At 33.7% G+C, this 27,973-nt stretch overlaps 1 protein-coding gene and 2 pseudogenes across 6 annotated transcripts in view; all 3 read right to left on the reverse strand.

Annotated features, from left to right (window-relative positions):
- LOC146936884 (putative disease resistance RPP13-like protein 1 pseudogene) overlaps window positions 1-7,639 on the reverse strand; it is a 33,647-nt pseudogene extending 26,008 nt beyond the window's left edge. Inside the window, exons 1-2 of one of the 2 annotated variants that reach the window (XR_015030755.1) lie at window positions 3,612-7,639; window positions 2,998-3,240 (exon numbers count right to left, since the gene is read on the reverse strand). The product of XR_015030755.1 is annotated as a putative disease resistance RPP13-like protein 1 pseudogene, transcript variant X1 (transcript). Of the gene's footprint in view, window positions 1-2,997; window positions 3,241-3,611 lie in introns of those variants that run through there. The other variant, XR_015030756.1, reaches the window with a different exon arrangement.
- LOC146936887 (uncharacterized) lies at window positions 589-15,268 on the reverse strand (annotated as a pseudogene). Its single transcript, XR_015029981.1, has 7 exons — window positions 15,259-15,268; window positions 14,199-14,460; window positions 11,905-11,945; window positions 9,882-9,970; window positions 1,425-1,524; window positions 1,086-1,212; window positions 589-919 (listed from the first exon to the last, which is right to left on the reverse strand). The product of XR_015029981.1 is annotated as an uncharacterized LOC146936887 (transcript).
- CYL1 (alpha-N-acetylglucosaminidase family / NAGLU family) lies at window positions 15,173-27,970 on the reverse strand. 3 transcript variants are annotated; one of them, XM_085751454.1, is made up of 20 exons: window positions 27,695-27,970; window positions 26,201-26,274; window positions 25,569-25,780; window positions 25,364-25,485; window positions 24,606-24,691; window positions 23,516-23,610; window positions 22,968-23,049; window positions 22,668-22,774; window positions 21,354-21,384; window positions 20,948-21,065; window positions 20,104-20,154; window positions 19,035-19,144; window positions 18,833-18,935; window positions 18,483-18,581; window positions 17,950-18,060; window positions 17,396-17,459; window positions 17,215-17,320; window positions 16,771-17,008; window positions 15,901-15,979; window positions 15,173-15,749 (listed from the first exon to the last, which is right to left on the reverse strand). In XM_085751454.1, the coding sequence occupies exons 1-20, from the start codon at window positions 27,914-27,916 to the stop codon at window positions 15,514-15,516; spliced, it is 2,346 nt and encodes a 781-aa protein (XP_085607580.1). In that variant the 5' UTR covers window positions 27,917-27,970; the 3' UTR covers window positions 15,173-15,513. The 3 variants fall into 3 exon arrangements, with proteins under 3 accessions (XP_085607580.1, XP_085607579.1, XP_085607581.1); XM_085751453.1 differs by having other exon boundaries at window positions 17,215-17,459; XM_085751455.1 differs by lacking the exons at window positions 15,173-15,749; window positions 15,901-15,979; window positions 16,771-17,008 and having other exon boundaries at window positions 17,211-17,459.
- Window positions 27,971-27,973: the final 3 nt, after the last annotated feature.

Below are 27,973 nucleotides of genomic sequence, written 5' to 3' on the forward strand. Positions count from 1 at the left end.
GTTTGTGGACCCAGATTAGACTAAAGCAACTGGCATCTTTGAAGTTTGAATGATAAATTCTATTGTGGACCATTTCAATATATAGTTGATTGTGAATCAACTAGTATTTGAAAATCGTTCGAAACTCTAATGACGATAGTTATTGGCTTTTAGAAATAGAAGCTTATGATTCTCTTTGTCCTCACCGCTAAGACAGTGACTTGATCGGTGTTAACTTGGACAAAAAAGAGAACGAAATTAGTCCTTTAAATTTATTTTCTCCTTGACTCTTCAAAATGAAGCTGAAGTGCTGGACCCAATGATAGCAATTGAAGTTTGAATATTAATGTTGTACTGTGAGCGGTTAATTGAGGGCCACCTCTTTCAAGTATTTCCTATTAATGTCATTTAAGGATATTTGAAAACTGAAATTTTTTAGAACAATATGTTATCATCAGTAACAAGTCATTGATGAATGGCTCCCTATGCGTTTCTCTGCCCTTGAAATTTCAGTTTAGTTTCACAAATCTAAATAAAAAATATTAAGAAAATTCTTCGATAAGGATTCTATATGATATTTAAAAACTTATGTATTAATGCCAAGCGATGTGAGCGGAAGGTTCAACCATTAAGGTCAATTGCATTGGCTAAGAACTTTAATTTCTTGCAAATGTTGTATAATGAACAGAAGTTTATAATGGTATTAGTGTTCACTTACAGATATGATTTGAGAATATTACAATGCTTAGTACACTCTAATCTTGCTTGTGCAAATTATGTAGGATATACAGACTGAATAGCTACGTAAATCCAATCCTGTGGCAATGACAACCATTTTGCTCCTCTCAAACATTTTTACAAGAAGAATCATCACAATGACATGCCCCACTTTTGTCTTCAATTCATCAAGCGAGCTTATTTTCATCCACTTAGGCCTTTCCTGAAAATGAGACATTACATACATGATGATTCTGATAATTCAACAATTAGATTGCTAAACTAAAATGTCAAAGAGTTATGTAACAGAGTAACTGACGAGAGTTACTCATAGAGTGAGTGGAGGATCGTGACCAGACGCCCTACATGATTATATGGTTTATAATTACCTGAAGAGAGAGGATCCTCTAAGGGCACGGTCGACAGAAGGTGACACATCATGAGGTGTGTTGCTGATGAACAATCCATATAAGCCCATACCAAAAATCAACATAACAGTACCAGCAAGATAAACATCTGCAGCAACAAGATTCATTTAATTTTTTGTCATATCATAGAGAAGGCTAAATGTCAGTGAAAACTAAATCTTATCAGAAATTTGGACAGAAACCGAAGTAAAGTTAAAACAGAGAAGAAAAAAGTTATTTTCATGTTCTTTGTTTGGAAACATGCAGGCAAGATAAAATCTAGAATATCTTTCTCATAATGATGGAGAATAATATTTTTACCAATTGCTTCAACCAGGCGTAGAACCATCTTTCCGGTGTGAACTCCTTTGACACAACTTGACCAATAAACTTTGTATGCATCGACAATATGAACGCAACCCTAAAATGAGCATGAATAAGTTAAATACATGTAGGCTTATTCCTGACCCTAATAAGTTTCTTAATTTGACACTATCTCGAAAATGACCTGATCAACACAACCATATAGATCACTTTGTTCAAATCATAAAAGAATAAGCATTAGCCATTTTGTAAAATTTGGTTATGATGACAATGACAAAGGATCTTTTATGTAATCCTTCCAAGGTTAAAAAACTCATTCTGCTTATAGATTTTTACATAGCAACCAATCATATTAATCAAGGTGAGCCATTGAGTTGAAGTTCTGATACTAAGTTATTTTTACTATAAGATCATTGCAATATGGTAATGTCATAATATCTATCTTATTTATTTGCTTTTCGTTTCATAAATATTTTTATTATCCAAACATGTGCAAATACATCACTTTTTCTACTTATTCAATGCATCTTTTGACTAGTTTAGTGCACTTCAAACTATTATTTTAAACAATAAAATTAGGAAATATTAAGTTTGATACTTTGTTTTTCTGAAATCATATCTTTCTTAAAACTATATATTCAATGAGTTGATTGATTAAAATTTTATTTAATAATATAATTTCTAACAATAAAAATAATTTATGATTTTTTATTTCATGATAATATCTTCCTTCAAAAAAATGTCAACATTGGTGCTCGTGAACTTAAGCTCAGCAGGTATGAGATTCGAACTCCGGCCACCACCAACAAAAAAAAAATATCAACATTAATATGGTGTTCTTATTAAATACTTCCTTCGTCTCATAATTATTGCCTCTTTAACATTTTTTCTTTTATTCAAAATAATTGTCACTTTACAATAACAATGCAACATTTATTATTTATTTCCACTAATATCTAAAAGGGTTAATTATGTTTCTAGTCCCTATAAAATAGCAAACTTGTAAGTTTAGTCCCTACTTAATTTTAATAGCATTTTTAGTCCCTACCTGTTCTAAAAATGCATCACCAATATAAAATTGAAGATCTTTGCAGTGTCTATTAACTTGTTTAGACATTATGTTTTGAGCTCTCTCTTAGTAGTAATAATATCATAGTTAACAACCATTGATCATTTGCATCCTTAAACCATATCATGATTATAAAAAATAAACTCCTTATTTAATCCTGCACTCAATTTTTTATTTTTTTTTGCATAAATAGTGTAATTAACTCTTAACATAAATATAAACTAACACAGAAAAACTGATTAACTAAATCGGTTATTAACTTTCTATTTCTTTCTTGTTTGACACCAAATCTATTCATCGACTCTATATTGGTCATTGTGAAATTCACATCTATATGTTACCTCAAATCAAACCGTTCTCAATTCTCAAAACTGTGCAAACATAGTGTGTTGTCCTCTGTGTCTCATTTTGAACTCAATCCTTTGATCTTTATCAAAACACAAACTCCATACATTTATGGTCTTCCATAAAAATTTATGTTACTCAAACAAGTTGCCAATATTTAGAACCAATAACAACATTCATTCTTCTACATTACATTTATTTATGCTTCATGTTATAACAAAACAGTGGAAAAGAACACTAGATTTCAAACAGTATTATATGACATTCGCTGCAAGAATACTACAAACCCTCTGAATTGTAATCTGTCTGACCGGATCATGCAGGTTATAACAAAAATGAATTGAAAGACATGATTGTTCGTCAAGTGAGCTGATTGTCATCCACATAGGCGTTGATCTCCTGAAAAGATGAAATGAGCATTTTCCTTTGATTAGCTCCAAAGACATGATTGTTCAATTTTTATTGTTGCAGAAAATGTTCTTTAGACAATTCCATTTATAAGATTTGATTCTGTGCAAATATTACAGACCAAAGATAGTTTTATAAGCCCAAAAAGTAATAAGAATCCAATTTTCCAACATGACTTGTGTAGTTCTATTATATCAAACTACCCAAGCTACATTAATTGATTTTGGGAATAAGAAAAACATAAAAAAATAAATAAATAAATATTCTGTGCAATACATCCATGAGATGATATTAAAATATTAAGAGATTTCTTATTAATGTGAACAAAATACGTGAAAGTCAGATCCACAAGGAAAACGTACCTGAAACGGGAACACAACTTGTCTATCATATTGTGACTTGGCCATGAACCAATATGAGAGGGATGTAAGCAATTTTGGACCAATGTTCCTTCTTTTTATACCTTTCTTCTAACAATGGGCAATCCCTAATGCGGAGTTCCTTAAGAGAGTCGGGGAGGCTGTCTTCTGGTAATGACTCAAGCTTTTCACAACCATCAAATTGAAGTGATTTCAGCGAGGAAGGGAGACAGTTTTCTGGCAATGACTCAAGCTGTGGACAAACCGAAAAACTGAGATCTCGGAGAGAGGAGAGGTGTCGAAGCCCATTTCCATCAAAGGACTTCATTTCATAGAGTTTTCTTATGTATAGAGTCCCAAGGGATATGGGTAGCAACGGCTCCTTCATCAAGGTATTAAATATACCATCGCCACCCTTTCCAATCCACAATCTTGAAAGAACAGTTAGATCTTGGAGACCCCATTCCATAACCGGCGGTGTTGTTTTTTGGACAGAAATCAGAATTTGTTGTAATTTTGGAGGTAGACAAACTCCTTCACAAAATGACAACTCTGCACATTCAAGAATCAACGTTTCAAGAGCTGTGAGCATGTCCATCTTAAGCTTGACTTCAAATAATTCAATTGAATCATGGGATCTGATCTCAAGTGATTGGAGGCTCGACGACTGAGGTGAAGATCTATCTAAAATATAAATGGAATCCAGACTTCTGCAATCATCAATGTCAAGTGTTTGGAGCACAGGGAAACCATCGAGTGGAAAGGATGTAAGTTCATCACAACTACAATGTAACCCAAGATTCACAAGTGATGTGTAATTGCTCCACGTTTCAGAAGGTAGGAAGGATAAATTCTCACATTGATCAATATGAAGTGATTGCAATGAAGTGGGTAGACCACTTGAGGGAAATGCAGTGAGAGCAGAAAGACAATAGAGTTTCAAGTGTGTAAGACAAGTGCTTCTCAGCATCAATTTTGGCACAACTAATAGCTTAACACACTTTTCAATCACTATATCTTGCATCATACACGGAGAATCACTCTCAAGCAATGACAATTGGGTCCTTTCACCAAACCCATTGATATTCATTTTTTTTATTGAAGACAACCAATGCAGAGTAGATGGTGTTTCCAATAGATGAGCACAACCTTGTATTACAATTTCTTCTATACAAGGAAGGTTCCTAGGCAAATGTCCCCATAGTTCAGGACAATTATGCAACTCCATAGTTCTAAGTTGAGGAAAAGCAAATTTTATGCCTTCAAAGGGAAGCCATTGATTCCAATTCGGCATGTTGTCGAATTTTAAACACTCAAGGGATGCAAATGGTTGGAAGGAAGAATTGGAACTTTCTTCTCCCTGGACATAATAGAACTTCGAACAAATTGTATCCAACATTTTCATACCGCATATTTCTAGGTCCTTGAGAGAAGGTAGCTGCCCTATGGGTGGAAGTGTCATACAGTATTCACAATTAGTGATGCGGATAGATATCATGTTAGAAAACGAAGAATTTCCCAACCAACTCGGAAAGCTTGTCCCACCATACAAGAAAATATTTAGGCTCTGCAGTTTTATTGGTGGTTGCAACATTTCAAGAACAACTTTCACTTTTTGCGAGTCTTCACTTTGTTTTCCCCATATCAGCTCTAACTCCTCAATTTTCTCTTTGCTTTTCAGGTTGGCATCGTGTGCCTCTCTGGCATCAATAACATTATCCAGGTTCTTGATGGTAAGTTTTCCCTGTAGGTTTGGGAATTTCCTTAGCTCTTTGATACTTAACCCTACATGGTTCTTACCCACTAAAAAAAGAGTGAGAGTTTGAAGTTTTTCTAGTCCCCCTATTTCCACAGGCAACTCACTTATGTCAGTCCCACTTACATCAAGGTGACGCAAACTGACTAATTTGTCAATATTTACTGGCAATTTAGTGAGACTCCAACAACTTGATAAATTCAAGGTCTGTAAATTGTAAAGGTTACATATTGTATCAGGCAAGCTTTTGATTTTAGTGAAGGAGATATCTAGATACCGCAGCTGCACCAAATTTCCAATTGAATCTGGTAGTTTGCTGATGTTTGTATACCTTGATAGTGATAACACACGCAACCTTATTTGTGATGGAAGCAAATCATCAACCACCTTGAAGGATAAGTAGTTGTAATTGTACTTTCTGGAGGAAGTGGATAGAAAGCTTCGTAAGGATTTGAGATTGTATAATTTCTCAAACTTCATGAAAATGTCATAGATTTCTTGGTTATATGAGAAGTGACGAACATTTTCAGGGATGTCACCGCATTCAAGCCTGCAACAACTTTTTCCTGATATGAATGTTGCTAAATCATTGAGAAGGTCATGCATGACAAACTTTTCTCCACGAGCATCATTGCTTAATTGTTGAATTAATGACCTAGACAACAATTCAGCAAAGCAATCATCACCTATCTCCTCCATCGTTTTCCCCCCATGAGAACAATCAAGGAAGCCTTCTGCCATCCACAACAACACCAATTTCTTCCTATCAAGTGGGTAATCCTTTGGAAAAATTGAACAATATGCAAAACATCTTTTCAAATAAGAGGGAAGATATTGATAACTCAAATGCAATGAAGGAAGAATATTATCATTTCGCAGGTTCCATATGTTGCTGTTCAGAATTGAAGTCCACTCGGTTATGTCTACCTTTGAACGGAGAAGTCCTCCTAGTGTTTTAGCAGCTATTGGCAATCCTCCACATTTTTTTGCAATCTTCCTGCCTATTTCTTCAAGGGTTTTGTTCATACTATGGTGAAACTCATCACTTCCCAGTGCATGCTTTGAGAGTAAAGACCAACAATCTTCATTTGATAAAAGTTCTAATTTATGTATAGGAAATGTGTGTGCCACCTCTGCAACTTTTTGTTGGCGTGTTGTTATAATCACCATGCTTCCAGGTTTTCCATCAATGAAGGGACTTACCAGTTCACCCCAATCATTATAATTGTCATTCCACAGATCGTCCAACACAAACAAAAATCTTTTCTCCCTCGAGATTTTCTTTAACTCAACTCGAAGGACATCAAGATTATTGCTATCCCAATTTCTGGAAGTGACCGATTCAAGGAGAGACTTGGTTACTCTCATAATATCAAAATCCTCAGACACACAAGCCCATGCCCTCAAGTCAAAATGTTGTTGAACTTCTTTATCGTTGTAAACAAGTTGGGCAAGGGTAGTTTTTCCTAAACCTCCCATGCCCATAATTGCAACAACACCTATATTATTGTCGGTTGTGTCTCTCTTTGAAAGCAACATGTTCATTATTGTCTCTTTGTCATCCTTCCTACCCACCATGACAGATTCATTAACCACTGAACTTGAAGGTGTTCTACTAGAAACTCTAGCACTTTTAGTTTGCAAACCAAGGATATCTTTATGTTGTGCAAACAATTGCAGGCTTTCACACATGATCTTCATTTGAGAATTGATCTCTCTGTAGAACCTATTAAAAGGAGATGAAAGGAAGTTCAACACCTGATTAGTTTTGTTTTGAGCTCGTGTATTCTCCACCTTGCATCTCAGGGAATCGTAACTGATTTCATTGAGCAAGTCCTCGGCATCAAAGATAGCATCTTTCAAGTCATCAAGCCATTGTTTGACAGCAGGATTGTTGATCTGCTTCTCCTCAGCATCATCCAGCACAACTTGAAGAGTGAGCAGTGTTGTTTTCAGCTGCCTCAAAAGTGAGACGTTGAGTTTGGTGGTTTTGATGTAATCAAGAAACTCAGTTGAAGCAAGTTTCTCAACTAAGGTCTGAACAGTTGCAGAGAGAAAAGCTCCTCCTATCATAGTTGCAGCCATCTTCTATTGATATTTGTTAAAGCAAACCAGCAACTTAAGGTATGGAACTTGTAGATAATAGTTGAATTTTGATGGAAATTAAGAGCTATGAAGATTAAGGGATAGCAGTAATTGCAAGTAAGGAGCAAAGACTCAAAGAAGACTTACTTAACAGTGCTGGAAGAAGGCTCAAGAAGACTTATTTGTATGTCCTCAGCAGTGGTTAATATTGGACCCACATCCCACAAAATAATTGATACAAAGAAAAAGAAAAGGTTGCCCACTCATTAAAGTTATCAGAATCTTTAAATGGCAGATACTTCATATACATTTTTACTTTAGGAAAGTGATTCAAGTATACAACTTATAGTTAAAGTCCTCTCAAATACAATAATGTTATCATATTATCATTTTTCAGTATCATTTTTCTTATCACCTGTGTTAAAAATTAAAAATATATGATTGGTAAAGTAAAGCAGCAATAGGAAAAAAGTTGTAAATGAAATTGTAAGGAGGAAAAAAAGGGCTTAAATATGTTATTCGTCCCTGCAAATAGGGGTCGCTTAAAATTTCGTCCCTGCAATCGCTAATCCTTTTTTTTTGCCCCTGCAAAGTTTAATCAGTTAAAAATTCGTCCCTTGACCCAGTTAATGACTGCCACGTCATCAAAATTACCATAATGGCATGGGAATTGACGAAAATACCCCTGGGCTAATTTTTTTTTCCTTCAAAAAAAAAAAAATTTCAAAATTTTGAAAATTCTTTTTTAAATTAAAAAATCTGAAAAAATAATTAAAAGTAAAAAAAAAAATCGGAAAAAAACTGTTAAAATTAAAACTGAAAAATTTCGGGAAAAAATCGTAAAAAAAATTCGGGAAAAAACTGAATTTTTTTTTTGAAGGAAAAAAAACAAAAAAAAAATAAGTCAGGGGTATTTTCGTCAATTCCCATGCCATTTTGTTAATTTGATGACGTGGCAGTCATTAACTTGGTCAAGGGACGAATTTTTAACTGATTAAACTTTGCAGAGGCAAAAAAAAAGGATTAGCGATTGCAGGGATGAAATTTTAAGCGACCCCTATTTGGAGGGACGAATAATATATTTAAGCCGAAAAAAAGTTAAGAGCTATGAAAGTAATACTAATAATGCTTGTTTATGGACCCACATCCGACAAAATAATGGATATACAAAGAAAAGTTGAACACTTTTAAAGCAATTGGCATCTTTGAAGTTTGAATGATAAATTCTACTGTGCCATTTCAATGTATGATCGACTAGTATTTGAAAAATGACGATAGTTATTGACTTTTAGAAATAGAAGGAATTAACAAAAATAGAGAGTGACTTGATCGGTGTTAACTCGAAAAGAGAGAAGGAATTAGTCCTTTGAATTTATTTTCACAATGAAGCTGAACTGCTGGACCCAATAATATTAATGTTGTACTGTGAACGGTTAATTGAGGGCCACCTCTTTCAATTATTTCCTATTTATATCATTTAAGGATATTTGAAAAATGAAAAATTTTAGAACAAAATGAAATTCTGATGTGTTTCTCTGCCCTTGAAATTTTAGTCTAGTTTCACAAATCTATATAAAAAATATTAAGAAAAGTCTTTGCTAAGGATTCTATATGAGATTTAAAGACTTATGTATTATTGTTCAACCATTATATGCCAAGTGACAGTCAATGTGAGCGAAAGGTTCAACCATCAATGTCAATTGCATTTTGCTAACAACTTTAATTTCTTCCAATTGTTGTATAATGAACAGAAGTTTATAATGGTATTAGTGTACACTCTAATCTTGCTTGTGCAAATTATGTAGGATATACAATGATGCCGACGATAAGTGTACACTCTAAATCCAGTGGCAATGACAACCATTTTGCTCCTCTTAAACATTTTTACAAAAAGAATCATCACAATGACATGCCCCACTTTTGTCTTCAATTCATCAAGTGAGCTGATTTTCATCCACTTAGGCCTTTCCTGAAAACGAGACATTACATACATGATGATTACGAGAATTGGACAACTGGATTGCTAACATGAGTTTGGTGTTTTTGATTTAATTACGCGTTTAATTTATAGCATAAACGCTTATGATATATGTTTGGGTAAACAGTTTAACTATGCATTAATAGCATAAACGCTTATCACTTCTATGTATAAGCTATTTTTATAACAAAATAGAAAATAGAGTCAAACTGTTTTCATATATGCTATAAGCTATTTTCAAATTCTAATATGGAGAGCTTATGCAAATAAGGTGAAGATAGATTATGAATTTGTCATAAGCTATTAAAATAAGCTCTTTCAAATAGTCTGACAAGTGCTTATGCCAATAAATAATGACCAGATCCAAATCATGCCCTTGATCTGTCTATGGACACATAAAAACAAATTAATAGAACCTTGCTGATCTTTTATTAAAGAAGTTGAGAAACTATACATTTAGAAAGCAGAGGAGTGAGCCAGCCAAGGAACCTCCAACAGCAAGGAGTGCGAAGAAACGAAAGTCGAAAATGACCTGATCAACACAACCATATAAAATAAAGATGAAAAATAATTAGGTCAAATCATAAAAGGATAAGTACTAGGCATTATGAAAAATTTGGTTATGATGACAATGACAGAGGATATTTTATGTAATCCTTCCAAGGTTAAAAACTCATTCTGCTTTTAGATTTTTACATAGCAACCAATCCTTCACAGTTTCTCCAAAGGTTTACAACACATGGAGTACTGAAGTATATAAGGTCTTCCAATTGAATCTCTTCCTAAAGCATATATATTATGTTGATTCTAGTCCCTATAACATGAACACCATTTGGATATACCGTCGTTGGATGCAAAAACATATAAAAACAAATTTCAAAACTAACATATATTAATTGAACTGGATCAAAATAACAATGATAAAAAATATAACGTGTCTTATAATTAGAGACTAATAGAACCGAACAAAAACCTGTATGAAACTAAAAATATAAAATTTGGTATATTTGAATGAAAAAAATAATATGATCATATTAATCAATAATAAAAAATGATATGACCAAAGTACCCTTTCAATGGTAGACTCAGTTTTTTTTTTTGAACAAATCAAAATGATATATATATATATATATATATATATATATATATATATATATATATATATATATATATATATAAATATTACGAATCCAACGGTAATTCCCTCCGCACAAGGAGTGCAAAGAAGGAACACCGAAAAATATTTACAGACTTAAGGAACCAAAAAGAGATCACCAACCAAAAACAAATTACATAAGAACACCCATACAATACATGGGGTGTTTCCACCAATCGTTGTTTCGATTTCAGCCAAAGGAAGGAATGGAGTTTAACTTTTACAATGAGAGTAATAGGAGATGAAACCGTATTATGGAAAATCCTGTAATTCCTTTCCTTCCAAAGCACCCAAATAGTTGCAAACCAAATAATCCTGAAGAATGACTGAGTAGAGAACGGCATACCTGCCATTTTAGTAAACTGAATAAAATGATGTCGAAGCTCATGAGCATGCACAAAAGAAATGCCCAACCAATTCCGAACCAGCCCCCAAAGAGCAACTGAAAGCGTACAATGAAGGAGTAAGTGATTCGTTGTTTCAATACAGGCACAACCAACCACACACGACGCATCTGAAGAAGGTAGAACCCCGCGAAGCACCAGGTTGTCTCTAGTCTGTAAGCGATTCCGAAGAAGACGACACACCAATAAAGATACCTTGGAGGGAATATACTTATACCAATCATCATCAACAGTAGACCTGTCCGCCATATCGACTGTGGTAGTAAAAAAACGATAGACTCCCCGAACAGTGTAACCAGAAATAGGATCTAGTACCCACCACCAAGTGTCATGAACAGTGTCCTGCAAAACAATATTATGTAATAACAAAGAACACTCCCGCACTGACTCCTCCTCCCACGCAAACAAACGACGCCTCCACACCCACGCCCCACCTTCTACTCCCCAACCTCGCCCCTCCATCTCTCCCACTGTGGCCTCCTTTTCCACCGCCAAATCAAAAAGGCGAGGAAACCTCAATCGCAACGACATGTCTCCTATCCACTTGTCATCCCAAAACAAAGTTTCATGACCATCCCCGACGACACGCCTAATGTTATCTTCAAACCAATTCCCCACTCCCTCACCAACCCCCTCCCGTAAACGACACATCATCATCCACCAAACTGATGACTCTCTATCACCCTCATAGAGCCGCGCCCCTACCTCACCATAGCGGGCTTTCAACACACGATACCACAGACACCCTTTCTCCGAAAGCATTCTTCACCACCACTTACCTAACAGAGAAACATTAAAAGCTCTCATCCTCCTAACCCCCAACCCCCCATCCTCCTTTGGTAAACAAATTGAGTCCCAGTTAATCCAAGCTATTTTCCTATCAATCTCACTCCCACCCCAAAAAAAACGTTTAAAAATAGATTCAGTATTTCGAACCATTCTGATAAGTGGGTTGCCAGGGGTGGCAATATGATCCATGAGATCTATATCCATCCAATTCATCCACTACAAAATCCATCCAATCCATCCATCAAACAAAAATTTTTATTAATGGATTGGTTTGGATCAATCCATTAAAAACTATGGATGGATTTTATCCATCCACCTTATTTTAAATATCCAATGGATTACTTTTTTATAATAAAAAAGTTCAATGGATAACTTCAAAAAATATTAATTTTTTTATTTAAATAATTATATTTTTGATTATCACCTATTTTTTTAACTAAACTATTTTTTTTAATTAAATCATCACTCTCCCACTTTTTTTAAATTCATAAAATAAAATACCGAAACGAATAATTTTTTATGCAAAATAACTTATTATGAAAAAGTCTCATTCAAAACATATTATCTATGCAAAACAGCTTATTACAATATATTTTTTAAAAACAGCTTATTCGAAACAGCTTATTTATGCGAAAGAGCTTATTATGATCTTTTTTTAAAAAAAACAGCTTATTCGAAACAACTTATTTATACAAAACAACTTATTGGGATTTCTTTTTTAAAAAACAACCTATTCGAAACAGCTTATTTATGCAAAACAACTTATTACGATCTCATTTTAAAAAACAACTTATTCAAAAGAGCTTAGTTATGCAAAATAGCTTATTAGGATATCTTTTAAAAACCGAACTTGGAAAAGCGGAATCAGAAATGGTAACACATTAAAGATGCTTAAAGTGAATGTGGCATGCTGTAGTTTAGTATGTCCATTCCCAGCTGAAGCAATTCTTTGTACGACTAACTCTGACTGTAAATAGTAACTAGAAGATTAAAAAGAAAATTGGAATCATGCCACATTAGCTTCTTGTTATAAGGGTCAAGGCTAAAAACTGAAATCATAACTGGTATAGTGGTATTACAGGCCTTTCTAATTTGCTTGACAGGCCTTTCTAATTAAAGCATTATATGATGCAACATATTACAGTTTGAATCTGAACTCGGACTTTTATTACACGTGTTTAAAGATTATCAAAACTGTAAATTGTCCTCACTAGTACGTAACTACTTCTGTATAACACTGCCAAATGGACTCACGTCGCAGCCCATAACTTATAAATAGATGGTTTTGTCCATACCAGTTGGATCCTTAAGAGATGATAACAGGTTTAATGTTGGACAGTGTTTGGAATATTGATCCTGTTGTGAGCATTCTTGAGTATGTCACTGTTGTGGTTGGTTATGCTCAGTTAATTAAAATTGGTGCAACGGTGTTGTTTGTGTGATTAAGAGCATGAGTCATATGGTTTATGTCTTTTGCTGTTTGTTAGAGATGCTCGAGGCGCGGTAAGTCTAGTGGAATTTTGGCTGTTGAGTCAAAGGGATGTAAATGACTTGTACAAGTCACACATTTATAACGATCTCTTTTAAAATGATATGATCTCTTTGACGTTAGAAAAAATGAGATCCATAAATAAGTTGTTTCGAATAAACTGTTTTGCATAACTAAGCTCTTTTGAATAAGTTCTCTTTTAAAATGAGATCGTAATAAGTTGTTTTGCATAAATAAGTTGTTTCGAATAAGTTATTTTTTTTTAAAAAAAGAGATTCCAATAAGTTGTTTTGTATAAAGAAGTTGTTTCGAATAAGCGGTTTTAAAAAAAGAGATCCTAATAAGCTGTTTTGCATAAATAAGCTGTTTTGAATAAGTTTTTTTTTTAAAAAAAGAGATCCTAATAAGCTGTTTTGTATAAATAAGTTGTTTCAAATAAGCTGTTTTTTTTAAATGAGATCGTAATAAGCTGTTTTGCATAAATAAGTTGTTTTTTCAAAAAAGATCGTAATAAGTTGTTTTGCATTAATAAGTTGTTTTTCAAAACAAGATCATAATAAGTTGTTTTGCATAAATAAACTGTTTTTTTAAAAAAGAGATCGTAATAAGTTATTTTGTATAAGATAAGTTTTTTTGAATAAGCTATTTTAAATTTGAAATTTTGGTTTACCAGAATTTTAATTTATAAAATTTAATATTTCTAAGTTATTAAAAAATAATACGCTTTGATTTATGGATCGGATGGATTATCCATCCATTAAAATCTAATAATGGATGGATTGGATGGACTTTATTCTAATTGGATGGATTGGATGATTTTTTTTAAGAAAAAAAATAGTGGATTGTAATGGACCAATGGACCTTTTTTGATCCATCCATTAAGATTCAAATTCATATTCATCCAATCCATCCATTTTGCCACCCTAGTTGCCATTAGTGTTGGCAAAGGCATAGTTAAAGGATGTAGTAGTTGTTGAAGATGGTACACTTTGTGATGACGATGGTGGTGGTGGTTTGGAATCATTGGAAGAAGAACTTAAAGAAGCATTTATATATGAAACTTGATGGAGAAGATGTGATGAACGATGGATGTGAAGAGAAAGAGATGGTTTAGAGGGAGTGATCAATGTGTAACAAGATCATTGCAATATGGTAATATCCACACATGTGGTTAATAAGGACAAATCATTTTCGTCTCATGGAGCGAGGGCATGCAAATATCTGTTATTTATTTTCTTTTGGTTTCATAGGCATCAAAATATTCAATGTATCTTTTGACTAGTTATATTTCTACTTTAGTGCACTTCAAACTACTATTTTAAACAATAAAATTGGGAAATATTTGGTTTGATATTTTGTTTTTTCTAAGATTATATTTTTTAAAACAATATATTGAAGGAGTTGGTTGATTATAAATTTATTTATTAAATAAAATTTCTAACAATAAAAATAATTTATAATTTTTTGTTTCATGAAATGGTTGAAGTTAGTGAATGTTGCAGTTAATGATGGTATCAGTTTCACGCTACTAATATCTAACTACCCTTATAAAAATGGAGTGATGTGGTAAAATAGTAAATTTTCATTAGTTGTCTTTGCAAAACTTTGTCCTTTATTTTCATATAAAAAAATCTCAAGGAAAAAAAGATGTTCAGAAATCTGTAACAGGAAGAGAAATTGAAAAAGAATTCACTGTAGTTGCAGTTTGCTAAAGTCACCAAGTGAGACGTTCTATATCTATCCATCATAATGTGAAAATTGTGGTTAATTCCAACCATAATGTGAAAATCGTGGTTAATGACGATTAAAAACGTTTTGTCCAAAAAAAAAAAACGTTTAAAATTATGTTAATTATCAAAATTGTTGTTGAAATATATAGTAAAACTTTTGTCAAACAATCCAAGGGGTTAAATTCTCAAGCCATTTGATTGAGAGAGCACAGGAATGCATACCACTTGTACACAAAAGGTTGTACAACAGATAACATATATACATAATGTCATTATCACAACCACCAATTGGCAGCAAGCATAATTGCAAATATTACAGGAACACAACCGGGCTTAACATTTAAGAGAGCTTGTAATTTTTGTTTTATTAATTAAACGAGAAAAAGGAAATTATTATTGAATAAAGTGATACCAATGATCATTTTACTCTCTCCGTTAAGATTGTGTAAGGTCCAACTCTTACCTCTGAGTTGATACCTGATGGCCTTGTTATTATCAGTGAGACGACCGTATGATTTTTATAAAAAATACTTTTCATAGAGAGCTTGTGAGATTGTTAGAGTATCGCCTTTGGCCTTAACTGGGTATAGCTCACTACCTTCCTGCCATTTGTTTGACATTGGAATCCATTGTTTTCGCCATTCAATCAACTTGAACTTCTCATTCTGTCTCAAGCTTTCTGACAAATGACTAAAATAGGTTGAAGCTCGTGGAAGATAGTAATTTTCCAGAATCCCACTCCAAAATTTGTTAGCTGATCAGAAAACATGCGGAAACAGAAATCGTCAAAACTAAAAATAAGAATGAAATAAGCAAAACAAAGTTCAATGATGTGTTTTACCGTAATCGTCAAAACTAAAAATAAGAATGAAATAAGCAAAACAAAGTTCAATGATGTGTTTTACCGTAATCGTGGAGCTTGCTCTGAGTGGTTTCATTTGTATCAAACCACATGGTCACTTGCGTCCTCGCATTCCATTCGTACTGGGGAGAAAACGTAAACCATGCAATTTAATTACTAGAATGTTGTCTAAACAATAACAAAATGAGAATTACTTTATTCAAGTACAATCAACGAAAGAGATAGAAAGAAAGAAAAAAAGTTGAATTTCCTAGTTAATCGCAACAGTAGGCATCTTTTGTGTGCATGTAGTCTTGGTTTTGGTATGCTTTGTCATAGCTGATTGTATGCAATAAGCAATGTAAAGATTATTTTCAACTTAAAGATGCTCAGAAAGTCTCTCTCTTAACTACACTTGAAATGAGGAAAATTAATATCTCGTCATAACTACATTAGATATATTATCCATGTTGGTGTAGCAAGTCAGTTCCTCAACTCTCTTTTAAAGTCATTGAAATGTCGGCCTTCATAATAAAGCACGTTCAGGCATTAGGTTTTTACGCTTAATGATATAGACTAAACATTTTACGGTTGACTGTCACTTCATACGGTTGACTGTCACTTCATTTGGGAACAAATTCTTGCAGGTATCATCATGAAATCTGCATGAGGTCCTAACATACACATCTAAATATATTGTATCCGTATGACATATGCGGAGAGGGTGTGTTGATTATGTTGATTTCTTTACCTAATTATTTGTTGATATGATTAAGTTTCCTTAGATAGAGTAGATTCATAGCTTTGATGTTTCCTATGTTTTGGGGATATCCTTTTATGTTCATCTCGTAAATGTATATTTGTAGAGTAACATCAAATAATGAAATGAGAAATGCATCAGTTTCAAGCATTTGCAAAAACAATTTGTTCTCACCTGCTTCAACTCACTTGGATTTACTGCCAGTTTCTTGGCACTCTCAAGCCAAGTTCCAAGAAGAAAGTTATCATCAGAAGCAAGTAATAAATCAATATCTTTTATCAGTTCAAGGAACTTATGGCTGTTCAATTGCAAAGCATCAATATTCTTCTTCTGAAACGAAGTAATTGCCTTGATGTACACTTGGTTTGCAAATTTTGATAATACTTGTCGTGTCAAGTCAACCAGGTCATACCTGTCAAGAAAGATAACAATGCTATCTATCATTATCACATGTAATCACTGTGTGTGCGCGTGCACCATTTCTACAGCTTCATGCAAAATTGAAGTTTATACTAAGAACAGCACCATACTTACAAATATTATCATTCCATCCATCATAACTGATTACCTATTATTGTGAAATGGATGGAGTAGTATATACTAAGGTGAGTAGATTACCTATACGTGAGACTTCCTTTGAGATTCTTTCCACCGGCTAGGAATAGTTGTAATGCCTTGATCACGTCTTCAGGCGGATACCACAAATGAGCCTGTGGCATACCAGCTGGTGTTTGCTGGAATAAGTATCTTCTATTTCTAGGGGGCAAGAAGTAAATTTTCTTTTGATGATTTGACATACCAGATTCAACAGTTGCGGATGGATCCCAGTCAGGAAGCACTACAATATAATCATGGTTATGATCCTGCCATAAAATTACAAGTTGGTCCTAATCAGTATCCAGGTCTGATGATGATGCAAACAAAAGGTAATGCAACATATACTCATGCCAGTAGTATATACTTCAATTGAGCTACCCTAACTTGCTAAAAGAAAATTTATAAATGGTTTACAGCACCGGGAAAAAGCTAAAAAATCATGCTTATAATTTTTTTTACTGGTCTACAGGTTTGCCAACAGAAAATTAATAATGGGGTATAAAGCATGGTCTTATCTATATTATTGTCAAAGTACTAGTGTACTACGACTTGTACAAGCCCAAGCCCACAAATAAAATATAAGACTAATAATAATTAAATAAGAAAAAAACAATGAAATCTGGAAACCATTCCCAGAGATTATTTAAGATGCTATAAAATATTTCTATTATTTAAGATGCTTTAAAATATTGAACGATGCAATCAAAAGATATTGTGAAGTAATCTTAAACATAAATCAGTTCGTACAATACATACAGCGATTCCGTCAGTACAGTTGTATATTGTATGATAAAGGATTTCCCATGCAGCGTCAATTTGGTGGATTGCTTTACCATATCGTCTATGGGAATAACTCTTGAGCCATTCCTGCAAGAAAAATAAATTTATGACTCCTTTACCTTATTAGCTAATGCAATCCGTTGTTGGACACATAGTTTTTACGGATTGTCCTCGAAATTTAGAAAGATGCTCAGCACAAAATTCAGATGCAGAAGCTAATGTCAGCTTGTATGTGAAGCTAATATTTAAAAAACTAGGTTATTGCACGACTTTCAAAATTTCTTTTTTCACAAGTGCTTCATATTTTATAGAAGTTTATGCAAACTGACTCTAGGTGTTTTGAAGCTATACCCTTTTCTAACACCAATATTTCATTTTATTATTTTCATAGCAATAGCGTATCTATAGTGTATAACATAACCGATAAGAATGTGAAGAAAGAAAAAAAACTGGTAAATACAAATTTCAAAGTATGTACTTCTAGAGAGTGTGTATATGAACAACATTACATTGATTTTAACTTTCTCATCACGGAAGGCCATTTCAGACATTAGCTCATAAACAATAGGATTGTGCTCTATTCCTTCCATGCACATACCAACACCTACCTGCATAAAACATTAGTAAGATAAGCTTAAAACCAGAATGTAAAAGCTATAAATCAGGAAACGCAAGCGCTAAAATGTTTCCAGCTGTAATCCTGAAGGGAAAAAAATTATGCCAACAAAGTGAAGAATAGAGAATACTACAACCATATAATGTGCATTAAAACATAGGTTTTAGCAGCAATGCTTATGAATTTCAAGTTTCTAGCATACATAAATTTATATATTATTGTTGATGTAAACATTAGGTGTACCATTGTCGAGTTTGCACTGACACGAGCCTCAACAGGACCAGTAGCAATTGCATCCAAAACACCGTACATTTCAATATTACCACCGAAGTTATGTAGCATGCACCTGGAGCAAAGTAGGATTGAGAAAGCATGATTCTTTTTGTTTAGAATATTGTATATCTTCAGAGAAAATAGTAACATGAGCTACCAAAGAGCTAATTACCATATATAAGGAGTACCATAAAATTGAAAGGAAGTTTTCCATATTGGTTTTACATCAGCAAATAGATCAAGAACGATCATCTTTCCAGATGGAACAGACTGTAAAAGTGCCTGAAAATAGTATCATATATAGTCAAAAAAAATATTCTATTCTTCCATTATTTGTGCTAGCTAATGAACGATCTCTAGTTGTTACTGAGACCATATTTATTACAAATAATATAAATAGGAAAATTACGGGACTGATTCTATGCAATTACAGTAATTAGGGTAACGGTAAATCCTTCTATTTATGACTCTATTTATAATTTATAATATTTTCTGGTTGTGTGTACTGGTCAAATCATCTTTTGGTGTGGACTTCCTTTGTAGATTCTGCTTAGGTCTCTCAGAATGGCAACTACAATCAGTACTGCAAACCAGGAAACTTTGATCTTAAGCGCAGTTGTTACCACAAAATCAAACACAAAATTGACAGGTGTCATGCTATGCATGATTTCCCTCCTAAGTCAGCCAGTGTGGCATAGACTTTACTGCAGGCTACCTTTAAGTCCACTTAGCCAACATCTGAACAACCAACCATCATTACCAACTTCCTCAATTGGTATTAAAAGCATCACCAAGTTTCCGGTTCCACTACATCTGTTGCATACACGGGTCATTCCTATGCTGGCTTTCCCAACTCCAAGTCTCGCGGTCTGATATGAAACTGGTACCTTATTCTTATAAGAGGCATATAAACCCTTTAAGATCGACTCCAACCGCAAGAGTTAACTTGCAATTTTGATAGCTTGAACCAAACCATCAACAAATATGTACAATTAAATGGCTTATCTGTATGCATAGCTCATGACATAATATCATGGTCTTGTTTGATCAATGTAGCTGATCAAACCTAGTGGGAAAATGTTTTGTTGTTGTGGCATGTATGTGAATTTCGACAAAATCAAAAGCATCCATTTATGGTACTATGATCAAATAGCTAGCGGCTCCTGAAGCCAAGAAAAAACATGCACACGCAAATATTGAAGAAGACAGAAGATATCTGGTTATGTATTAGAACTCCATACTTTCATTTGAGGTGGCTTCCAAAACGATGAATCAGAGTAGAAGAGCCAACCCTGCAAATTCAATTCTATTTGTCAGCTAAATGTCATTATACAAATGGGAAGGGGATAATTGTAACTCTTCAATAACACAAACCAATAATAAAAACATCCACAGCAAAAGTAAAAATATAAAGAGTAAAGACAAATATTTGATTTGTGGATAATTAAGTGTATTATAACGTGATTTGATTAGTGTACAGAGGGTATATATAATCCACTGAATATAAATACAGAAACTTATAACCACTTTGGGTATGTTTCCCAAATTTCTCTCTTCATTTTACAATTGAAATATCAATCAATGCTGAACTATGAGTAAAAAAACTGAGCTATGAGTAAAAAATAAATACATGATACTATCTCTTCAAATAACGTATTTACAAGATATTTACACAAATTTTAACACATCAAACAATATTGACGATAAGATATTGAGGACTGGAACAACTGTGATTCAGAAGGACATTGTTGAATAAGGTAAACTGGTCTCTTGTTATGGAACCCTTCCCAATTAGTTAATAGTCAATTAATTTGGCTAGTTAGGAAGGCAATTCCGATTTATCTTTTCCCTCCCTTGATTGCCTGAAAGACTAACTTTATAACTTCACAAAAAATATAAGAGTCATTTATTTGTCTTCACCAAATAGCTAAAACTTATGAAATAGTTGGCATATGAAATTCATGAAGGAGTTGTTGTTTCCAAAATTGAGATGCTTATAAAGAGAGATATATGTATTTATAGGATGCATGATATATAAGGAATTAAAAAAAGAAACAGAAAGATCCATGGTCAATTGAAGCATACTTGCATTAACCACACAGCATCTTTGTCACCCTTGGAAATGCCTTGATATACTGCAGCTCCAAGAGTTGATATATAGGCCGGATCACTGGTAGGCGGGGAGTTTTCGTTAAATGTGTCACTGCAGTCAACAATATAAAATGTATGTAATTGTCAGCAACCAAGGGTGATATGAAGAATAGAAACTGACTCCAGTCGTTAAAAGTAGTGTACGTCTGTGGTTAAGGCCAATAAGGTTCTCATAAAAATGTGAACATGAAAACTTCAATTTATGAACGAACATGTACATCATATTAAGGGAAAATGCCAATTAAAAGAAAAATGACAAATAGATATGGTAGATCATCAACTTGAAACCAAATAGTACAATAAAATAATAATATTAAGTATTGAGGACAAGTGAATCTACCAGTTGTATATGTCTGTTACATCCCCATATTCTGTAAAATTTAAGAACATATGTCAATAGGAAGATATAATCAGAAGGAAATATAGGGAAGAAAAACAAAATATTAGGGAAATCATCACCCAAAGACTAGAAGTTTTGTCCTATTAGGAACACATAATGGTTGAGTTTTTTTAGGGACATCATCACCCAAAGACTAGAAGTTTTGTCCTATTAGGAACACATAATGATTGAGTTTTTTAGAAATTTGAGAAAAACAAATTGAAGTGTATATTGCATTACAAAAAAAGAACTTAAGGCGAGAATTATTGTCCTTTTCACATGTTTCCCATTCGCAAACAGATGCCCCTTTTACCATTCTACCTCTATTCAAAGTTGAAATCCATATACTAAAATACCCATACTCTTGGTAGATTCTATATGTAACTGTTAAGCTTCCCACATTGAATGAGATATGGCCTAAAAATGAATTTAAAAGTGGGAGGTATGTCTCACTTTACGAGGCAGTTTTGTAGGGTTGAGTTAGGTCCAACCCAAATTCCAAGATGGTATATCAGAGACTATCCGAGATCCGTTTGGCCACTTGCTATCAGGCCACACACGAGGTAGACAACTTTGGGCACGAGGAGAGTGTGTTAAGACTTAAGAGTCTCATGTTGGATGAGATATCCTCTGAAAATGAGTTTATAAATGGGAGACATCTCTCACCTTGGAAGCCGGTTTTGTAGGGTTGAGTAAGGCCCAAATTGTAAGAGTAACCACTAAACAGACATTAAACTGTCTAACAATAGCTAGCCATGTTACTATTTATTATGCTGATCCTATTATCCCCTTGAAGCTTTACATTCTCCAGATTGGAACGTGCAACTGATTATCTCCTACCCTAGATCTCCACATGCACTTGCTCGTCTTACCCAAAATACTTACATGCATGCTTGCCACTAGACATCAGTGCATTGACCCACATGGTTGACTTCACTAGAAGCATTGGCCTTCCTCCAACCCAACTGACATATCCCTAATAATCAAGCTTCCAAGATCCTTTGATTCTCGGTGAATAGTTTCTGCTGCCGCCTCTGGAATTTGTTACAGCCTAATTCAAACCTCCATTACCTCCCTTGTGTGATTAATGGTTGGGACCAAGTCGTTTTTTAGTAACAGACTAGGCAAGTCCACCTGAGCTACGTCCTGTCGTTTTTATTAGATTTCTTCTCTCGCAAAACAGACTTCCCCAACACATTTCCATTAATAACCCTTCCTTCCCTATGAAAAAGATGTCCATAAGAAAGAATGGAACAAGAGTGAAACTAGGCACACCTTTAATTTGTTTCCGGATAAAAGCTTCCCCAATTTCAACAAATAGAGGATCAGAGGGATCAAGAAGGTATGTGCAGCACCAGCGAGGATCAGCATCAACAGTGTTCCTGGCAGTAATATTAACGAAACAACTTCGTTGATAAAAAGAAGTATAAGCTGGAAAGTGAGCAATAAATCCAAAGCCTGCCAACTACTTAAAAGAGTATCATACAGTTGTTTCGATGTTGGGAATACAAAGTTGAGCAACGGATACTAAAAAAACAAACACCAAAATATTCCTATAAAAGAGAAGTGAAATACCAGTCACCAAGTCTAGTTATTTTCGCTGAAGGAAATATCTTCGTCAAAGCAGCCGGGACATTTCCAGAGAAGGATGGTAACACTAGAATATAAAAATTCAATGTTAAAGAAGAGCATTAAGTTCAAAAAAATGTATGGAAGAAATTGAGACTATAAAACCATTTTCCCCTCTATAAATCTTGATGTTTTTTTATAAGTTTAAGGTCATAAAAAAAATTAAAAAAAAAATATATACATCTTTGAAAATTGTTGTATGAGTTGTTAGAGTAATTAATTAGTTGGTTGGTTGGTTTATTATGTGGCTGTTAGCCTATTAGCAAGTCTTTAAATAGCCTTCATTTGTAGAGGAGTGTATCTTTGAAAATTTGTAATTGTGAAAAGAGTATCCTCTGTTGTGAAGGGCAAACCCTCGTAGAAAAGATTTCTCTCATACTATCTTATATCCTTTCTCAATCTCTTAATAAAATTGTTTCTTTGTTTACTCAAATCTGCCTAGTTTTGGGAGTTCGTTCTTTCTTATACCAAGAGAAAGGTTCATAACAGTATACCTGGAGTCATCCCTAGCTCGAGCATTCGAGAGATTATCTGTTTCTGTAAGACCAATTGTTGATCTAACCAGTTTTGAGATAAGGGCCCACCCCATCTGTGAAAAGATAGATCTCATTAGAAACCAAAGCACCTGAAATGATAACAACTATCTTTTAATCAAAACAACCAGAGAATGCAACAGTAACAAAACGAATAGTATTTATGACGCTTTCATTAGTAAACAAAGATTGATAGAGAATGAAAAGTGTTTTTACTTGTTGGATTCTGATTCAAATCTCTGAAGTTTAAATATCAGATTGTTTAGTAATTTTCTGTAGTTTTCTCATTAAATTTTGTTAAGTTATCCTTTTAACAAATAGATTAGAAAGGACATTTCCTAAAACATTACCAGCCTGAACTTTTTCTTTACATAGGACTTTCAATACTGAAATTTAGGTGAAACAGTGTCAGGCTTGTTGCAATGCACCTATTCATATGATAATCCAACCTTAAATTCCGATCTCTTACCCAATTTGAACTGTAATTTGCAGTCCATTAGAAAATTTTCGACAGGCCTTACCTTTTTTCAAAAAGTTTTGAATTTCAGGGTATGGAATCAGGGAGGATAATTGGCAATGCCAAGGAATGTAAAGGATTCTATACCCTTTACAATTCTTACAATAATTGGCAGTGTCAAGGAATGTGAAGGACACTATACCCTTCACAAGTCTGGGTATAAAAAATGAGTCAATGCGTACACATACTTGTTTCTGCATATACTGGGGTAGACTCAAATTACTTAAGACTCGGGAAAACATGTGAGTTTACTCACAAGTTAGAGATTATGATGGAAACGAAATGAAAAGGTAAAAACATATCCTATGAAAAGGTAAAAAAAACATAATTTTTCTTCTTCTTTTACCTCTTTACAATATGAAATATGAATGAATAATGAACACAAACACAAGCCGACCCCACTTAGTTGGAAAAGGCTTGGTTGTTGTTGTAATGAACACAAACGGGAGATTACTTAATTTTCAATCCCAATTCTTTAGCTTTCTATACAGGAAGAAAATCAACTACAGGGTTTAAATTTATATGTTTACCTACCCATGTAAATTTCCCATGCGCGCCCAAGCAAGAAAAGCAGGTCCACCAAAGAAACCATTCAAATCTTCTGAACTAATATTAAAATCCTACGATTAGAATATACTAGTCAAATCACTATTGAAAGAGAAAATAAATTAAATAGATACTTTTATGAAATTAAAGTACACCAATGAGAATAAAGCAAGCATCTAACTTAGTAACTCTTCGGATAACTATTTCAATAACATTGTGTCTTCAAAGCCAGTGGCACAGTCGCATGTATCTTCATGTGGGAATATGCCCAAACTGACTTTCTACTACTCCTATTTGTTAGATATTACAAACTTGATTCTTATAACAATATTAATAAATAAAAACATATGCGCTAAGATGTATGGAAGAAATATGTGTGCTCTATCATCCGTCCAAGCTTATGCACATATAGCATTCCCAATTATTGTTACCAAAATCAAAATGAAAACAAGCTAAACACTATATTTGAAAAGTTAAAAAGTAAAAAAAAAAAAAAAAAAAAAAATATGTGGCAAAACTTGCATTTGAAGAAGTGACATAATCAACAAGGAATAAATAAAACATCAAAATTCTAACATCCGGAATAAGTAGTTCTTTAAAAACTTATCAAGTAAATGATAACTTATGTGAAAGAAAGCAAGCATTTTACCAAAATATCTTTTGCATTGTATAGATTCTATGAACCGATTTTTTTACACAGTAATTGTACTCAAACAAAATAATCAAATTTCCTTAACCCCACTTACGTTAAAAACCTTTTGCCAGATAGTTTCCTGGCCGGTGAATGCCAATGGCAGGTTGACCCCCTGAAGTGCCATCCAGTCTACCTCTTTTTCCCACCTTTCCCAATCCCACCAAACAAATGAATCTGCAAAGAACCATGAAGAATAAAATATTACATAACTTATCACAGATGAAGCAATAGGTTGGAAAGCTGATTTTGGTACTCACAACTAGACGTCACGACATTTTGGTAATAGTTCCATGGAACAGGACGTTTAATCTTCACACCCCCATCTTTTAAAAGGGGCAGAGACCCTGGCTTGGGGATTGAAGTTGTCTGAATGCCACCTGTTTTATCCCATGAGACATGAGCGCCGCACCAATACTTAAGATACCAATGGAGGCCAGACGCAATCTCAACACCTGTGGTTCCTCTAATGCTGAGAAACATATAACAATACAATGTCACTTCACATTAAAGAAGGAAATAAAATTGATTAAGCGGCCATATCTATCAACAATAGCCTAGGACGATGAAAACAAACCACCGCATCCAGAACCTTGAATAATCATACAGCAAATCAGTGCTAGAATTTTCATATAACGTTATGAATAAAACATTGAAGCACTTGACCAATTTTAGATTTTCAAACAGTATTGTCGTCATGAAGTTCCTTAGTATTTTCAACATTATAATCAAGATTAATTACATGAAAAGCGAGAAAAGAATCAAAATAAATTGTAAACAAAATGAATTCAAGAATCTCGTAATATTAAAGAAAACCAAGAAGCAAAAAGGAATAAAGAATACGAATCAGAATCAGAATCACGGTCTGCAGTATAAATTTCAGTTGACATACATAATCTCAGGCCCTTTCTGGCTTGACTTATTGTAATTGTTGATTATAAAACAACTGTCTCCACCACAGGCATCCTGAAAATATCAAAATCATACTTTTACATTCTATCATAAAAAATAAGAACACATGCAAACACTAACTCCTTTGGTATCGTAACATAATAACAATACAGTTAGATAAAGCAGAATAACGAATCAAAGTTTTTCAATTTTATAGAACCAAAAATATACTTAACTCTAAAAAGAGAAATAACGTAACACTAACTACATTGACAAGCTAACATGACAGCATATTATTACTGCTTCTACAAAAAAAGTAACATGCAAATTGCAAAGTGATTATCACAAGATCAACACACTGATTGAATAGATTATATTATGCAACCAAGTGAACAGAGAGTATTCTCTCCATACTTCATACTATAAGGGATTGTTGGGCAAGGGCAACCCGGTGCATTAAAGCTCCCGCATACGCAGGGTCTGGGAAGGGGTCACATCGTTTGGTGTATTGTACGCAGCCTTACCCTGTTTTTTACACAAGAGGTTGTTTCCAGGAATTGAACCTGTGACCATTCAGTCGCATAACAACAACTTTACCAGATGCACCAAAGTTACCCCTCTGCTATAAGGAATTGTTGATTCCACAAAAAATATTAAGGAATTGTTTGGATTGACTTAATTCAACTATCTATTGGCATAACTCATAAGCACTTGTGGGGCTGTTTGAAGAGCTTATGATAACAGCTTATAACATGTCCCTAAACAGTTTTCAGCTTATTTTCAAAAGTTTTTTCTGCTCATTTCTATAAGCTCTCCATAATAGCTTATGAAAACAGCTTACAGCTTATAAGAAAATAGATTGACGTTATTTTATCTCTTTTCATAGAAATAGAATATACATGAGTACTTAACTTTGGTGACTGAACTCAACAACTTAACTTTGGTCATGGGACGGGACAAAACAGGTAGCAAGGGACTAGACAAAAACAGGAATTCTTGTTTCTCACTAATGCATGCGACAACTTTTTGTCGAAAGTACAAACTATAAAAAATTACCAGAATAACCTTTTTATTTTGCAACATGAAAAATACTATCTCTCCTGTAAAATTTTGTATTGTTACTGTTATATCCAGTACATACTATTTTGGGAATCAAATGCAACCTAAGTAAGTTGTTTATCAGAACATGGCCAAGTCAACAACTTCTACAAAAAGTATACTTTTACGAAAAATAAAAAACTACAAAAAAAAAAAAAAAAAATTAAGTGAAACTAGCCAATCAAAATTGGAACCAGACACCAAGGAGAGTCGAACTTGAGACCTTCAGACACACAATCATGCCAACCAAGTGGGTTTATGCTTGTAGATAATTAAAAAAAAAAAAAACAAAATTCAATGAAAACTAAGAAAAGGGTAACCAAAAAACAAAGTCAAACACAAAATTGAACTCAGTATCAAAAAGAATGAAGTTAAAAAAAGGAAAAAGTGAAAGAACCTTAGAAACTATCTTAAATTCAAAGCTGGAGAAATGGGTAGGAAGAAGTCTTTTGAGAACACCTCTGGCCGCTGATTCTTGCACAGATGGAACTGCCCTTTTGGAATCCAAGCGGTGAAGCAGAGATTGTATGGCCTCATGATGATTACACAGTGCCAATGGAAATGAAAACGTTGCAATCAAAATGAAAAGTTGAAAGAGTAGAAGCTTCAATTTCAACATTTTTGTTGTTCTTGTTCTAAGAAATGAAGAAGTGATTGAAACAATGTAGAAAACAAA

Source organism: Medicago sativa, chromosome 3 (genome assembly GCF_051527215.1).
Source record: "Medicago sativa cultivar Bolivia chromosome 3, Bolivia_mono, whole genome shotgun sequence".
Taxonomy (NCBI): domain Eukaryota; kingdom Viridiplantae; phylum Streptophyta; class Magnoliopsida; order Fabales; family Fabaceae; genus Medicago; species Medicago sativa.

Excerpts from the sequence above, each read along its gene's own strand:
- CYL1 (XM_085751453.1), bottom strand. The coding sequence starts at position 27,916 with ATGTTGAAATTGAAGCTTCTACTCTTTCAACTTTTCATTTTGATTGCA. Across the intron at positions 26,275-27,694 it reads AATTTAAGATAGTTTCTAAG|GATGCCTGTGGTGGAGACAG; the intron begins GTTCTTTCACTT and ends TGATATTTTCAG. Across the intron at positions 25,781-26,200 it reads CAGAAAGGGCCTGAGATTAT|CATTAGAGGAACCACAGGTG; the intron begins GTATGTCAACTG and ends TATGTTTCTCAG.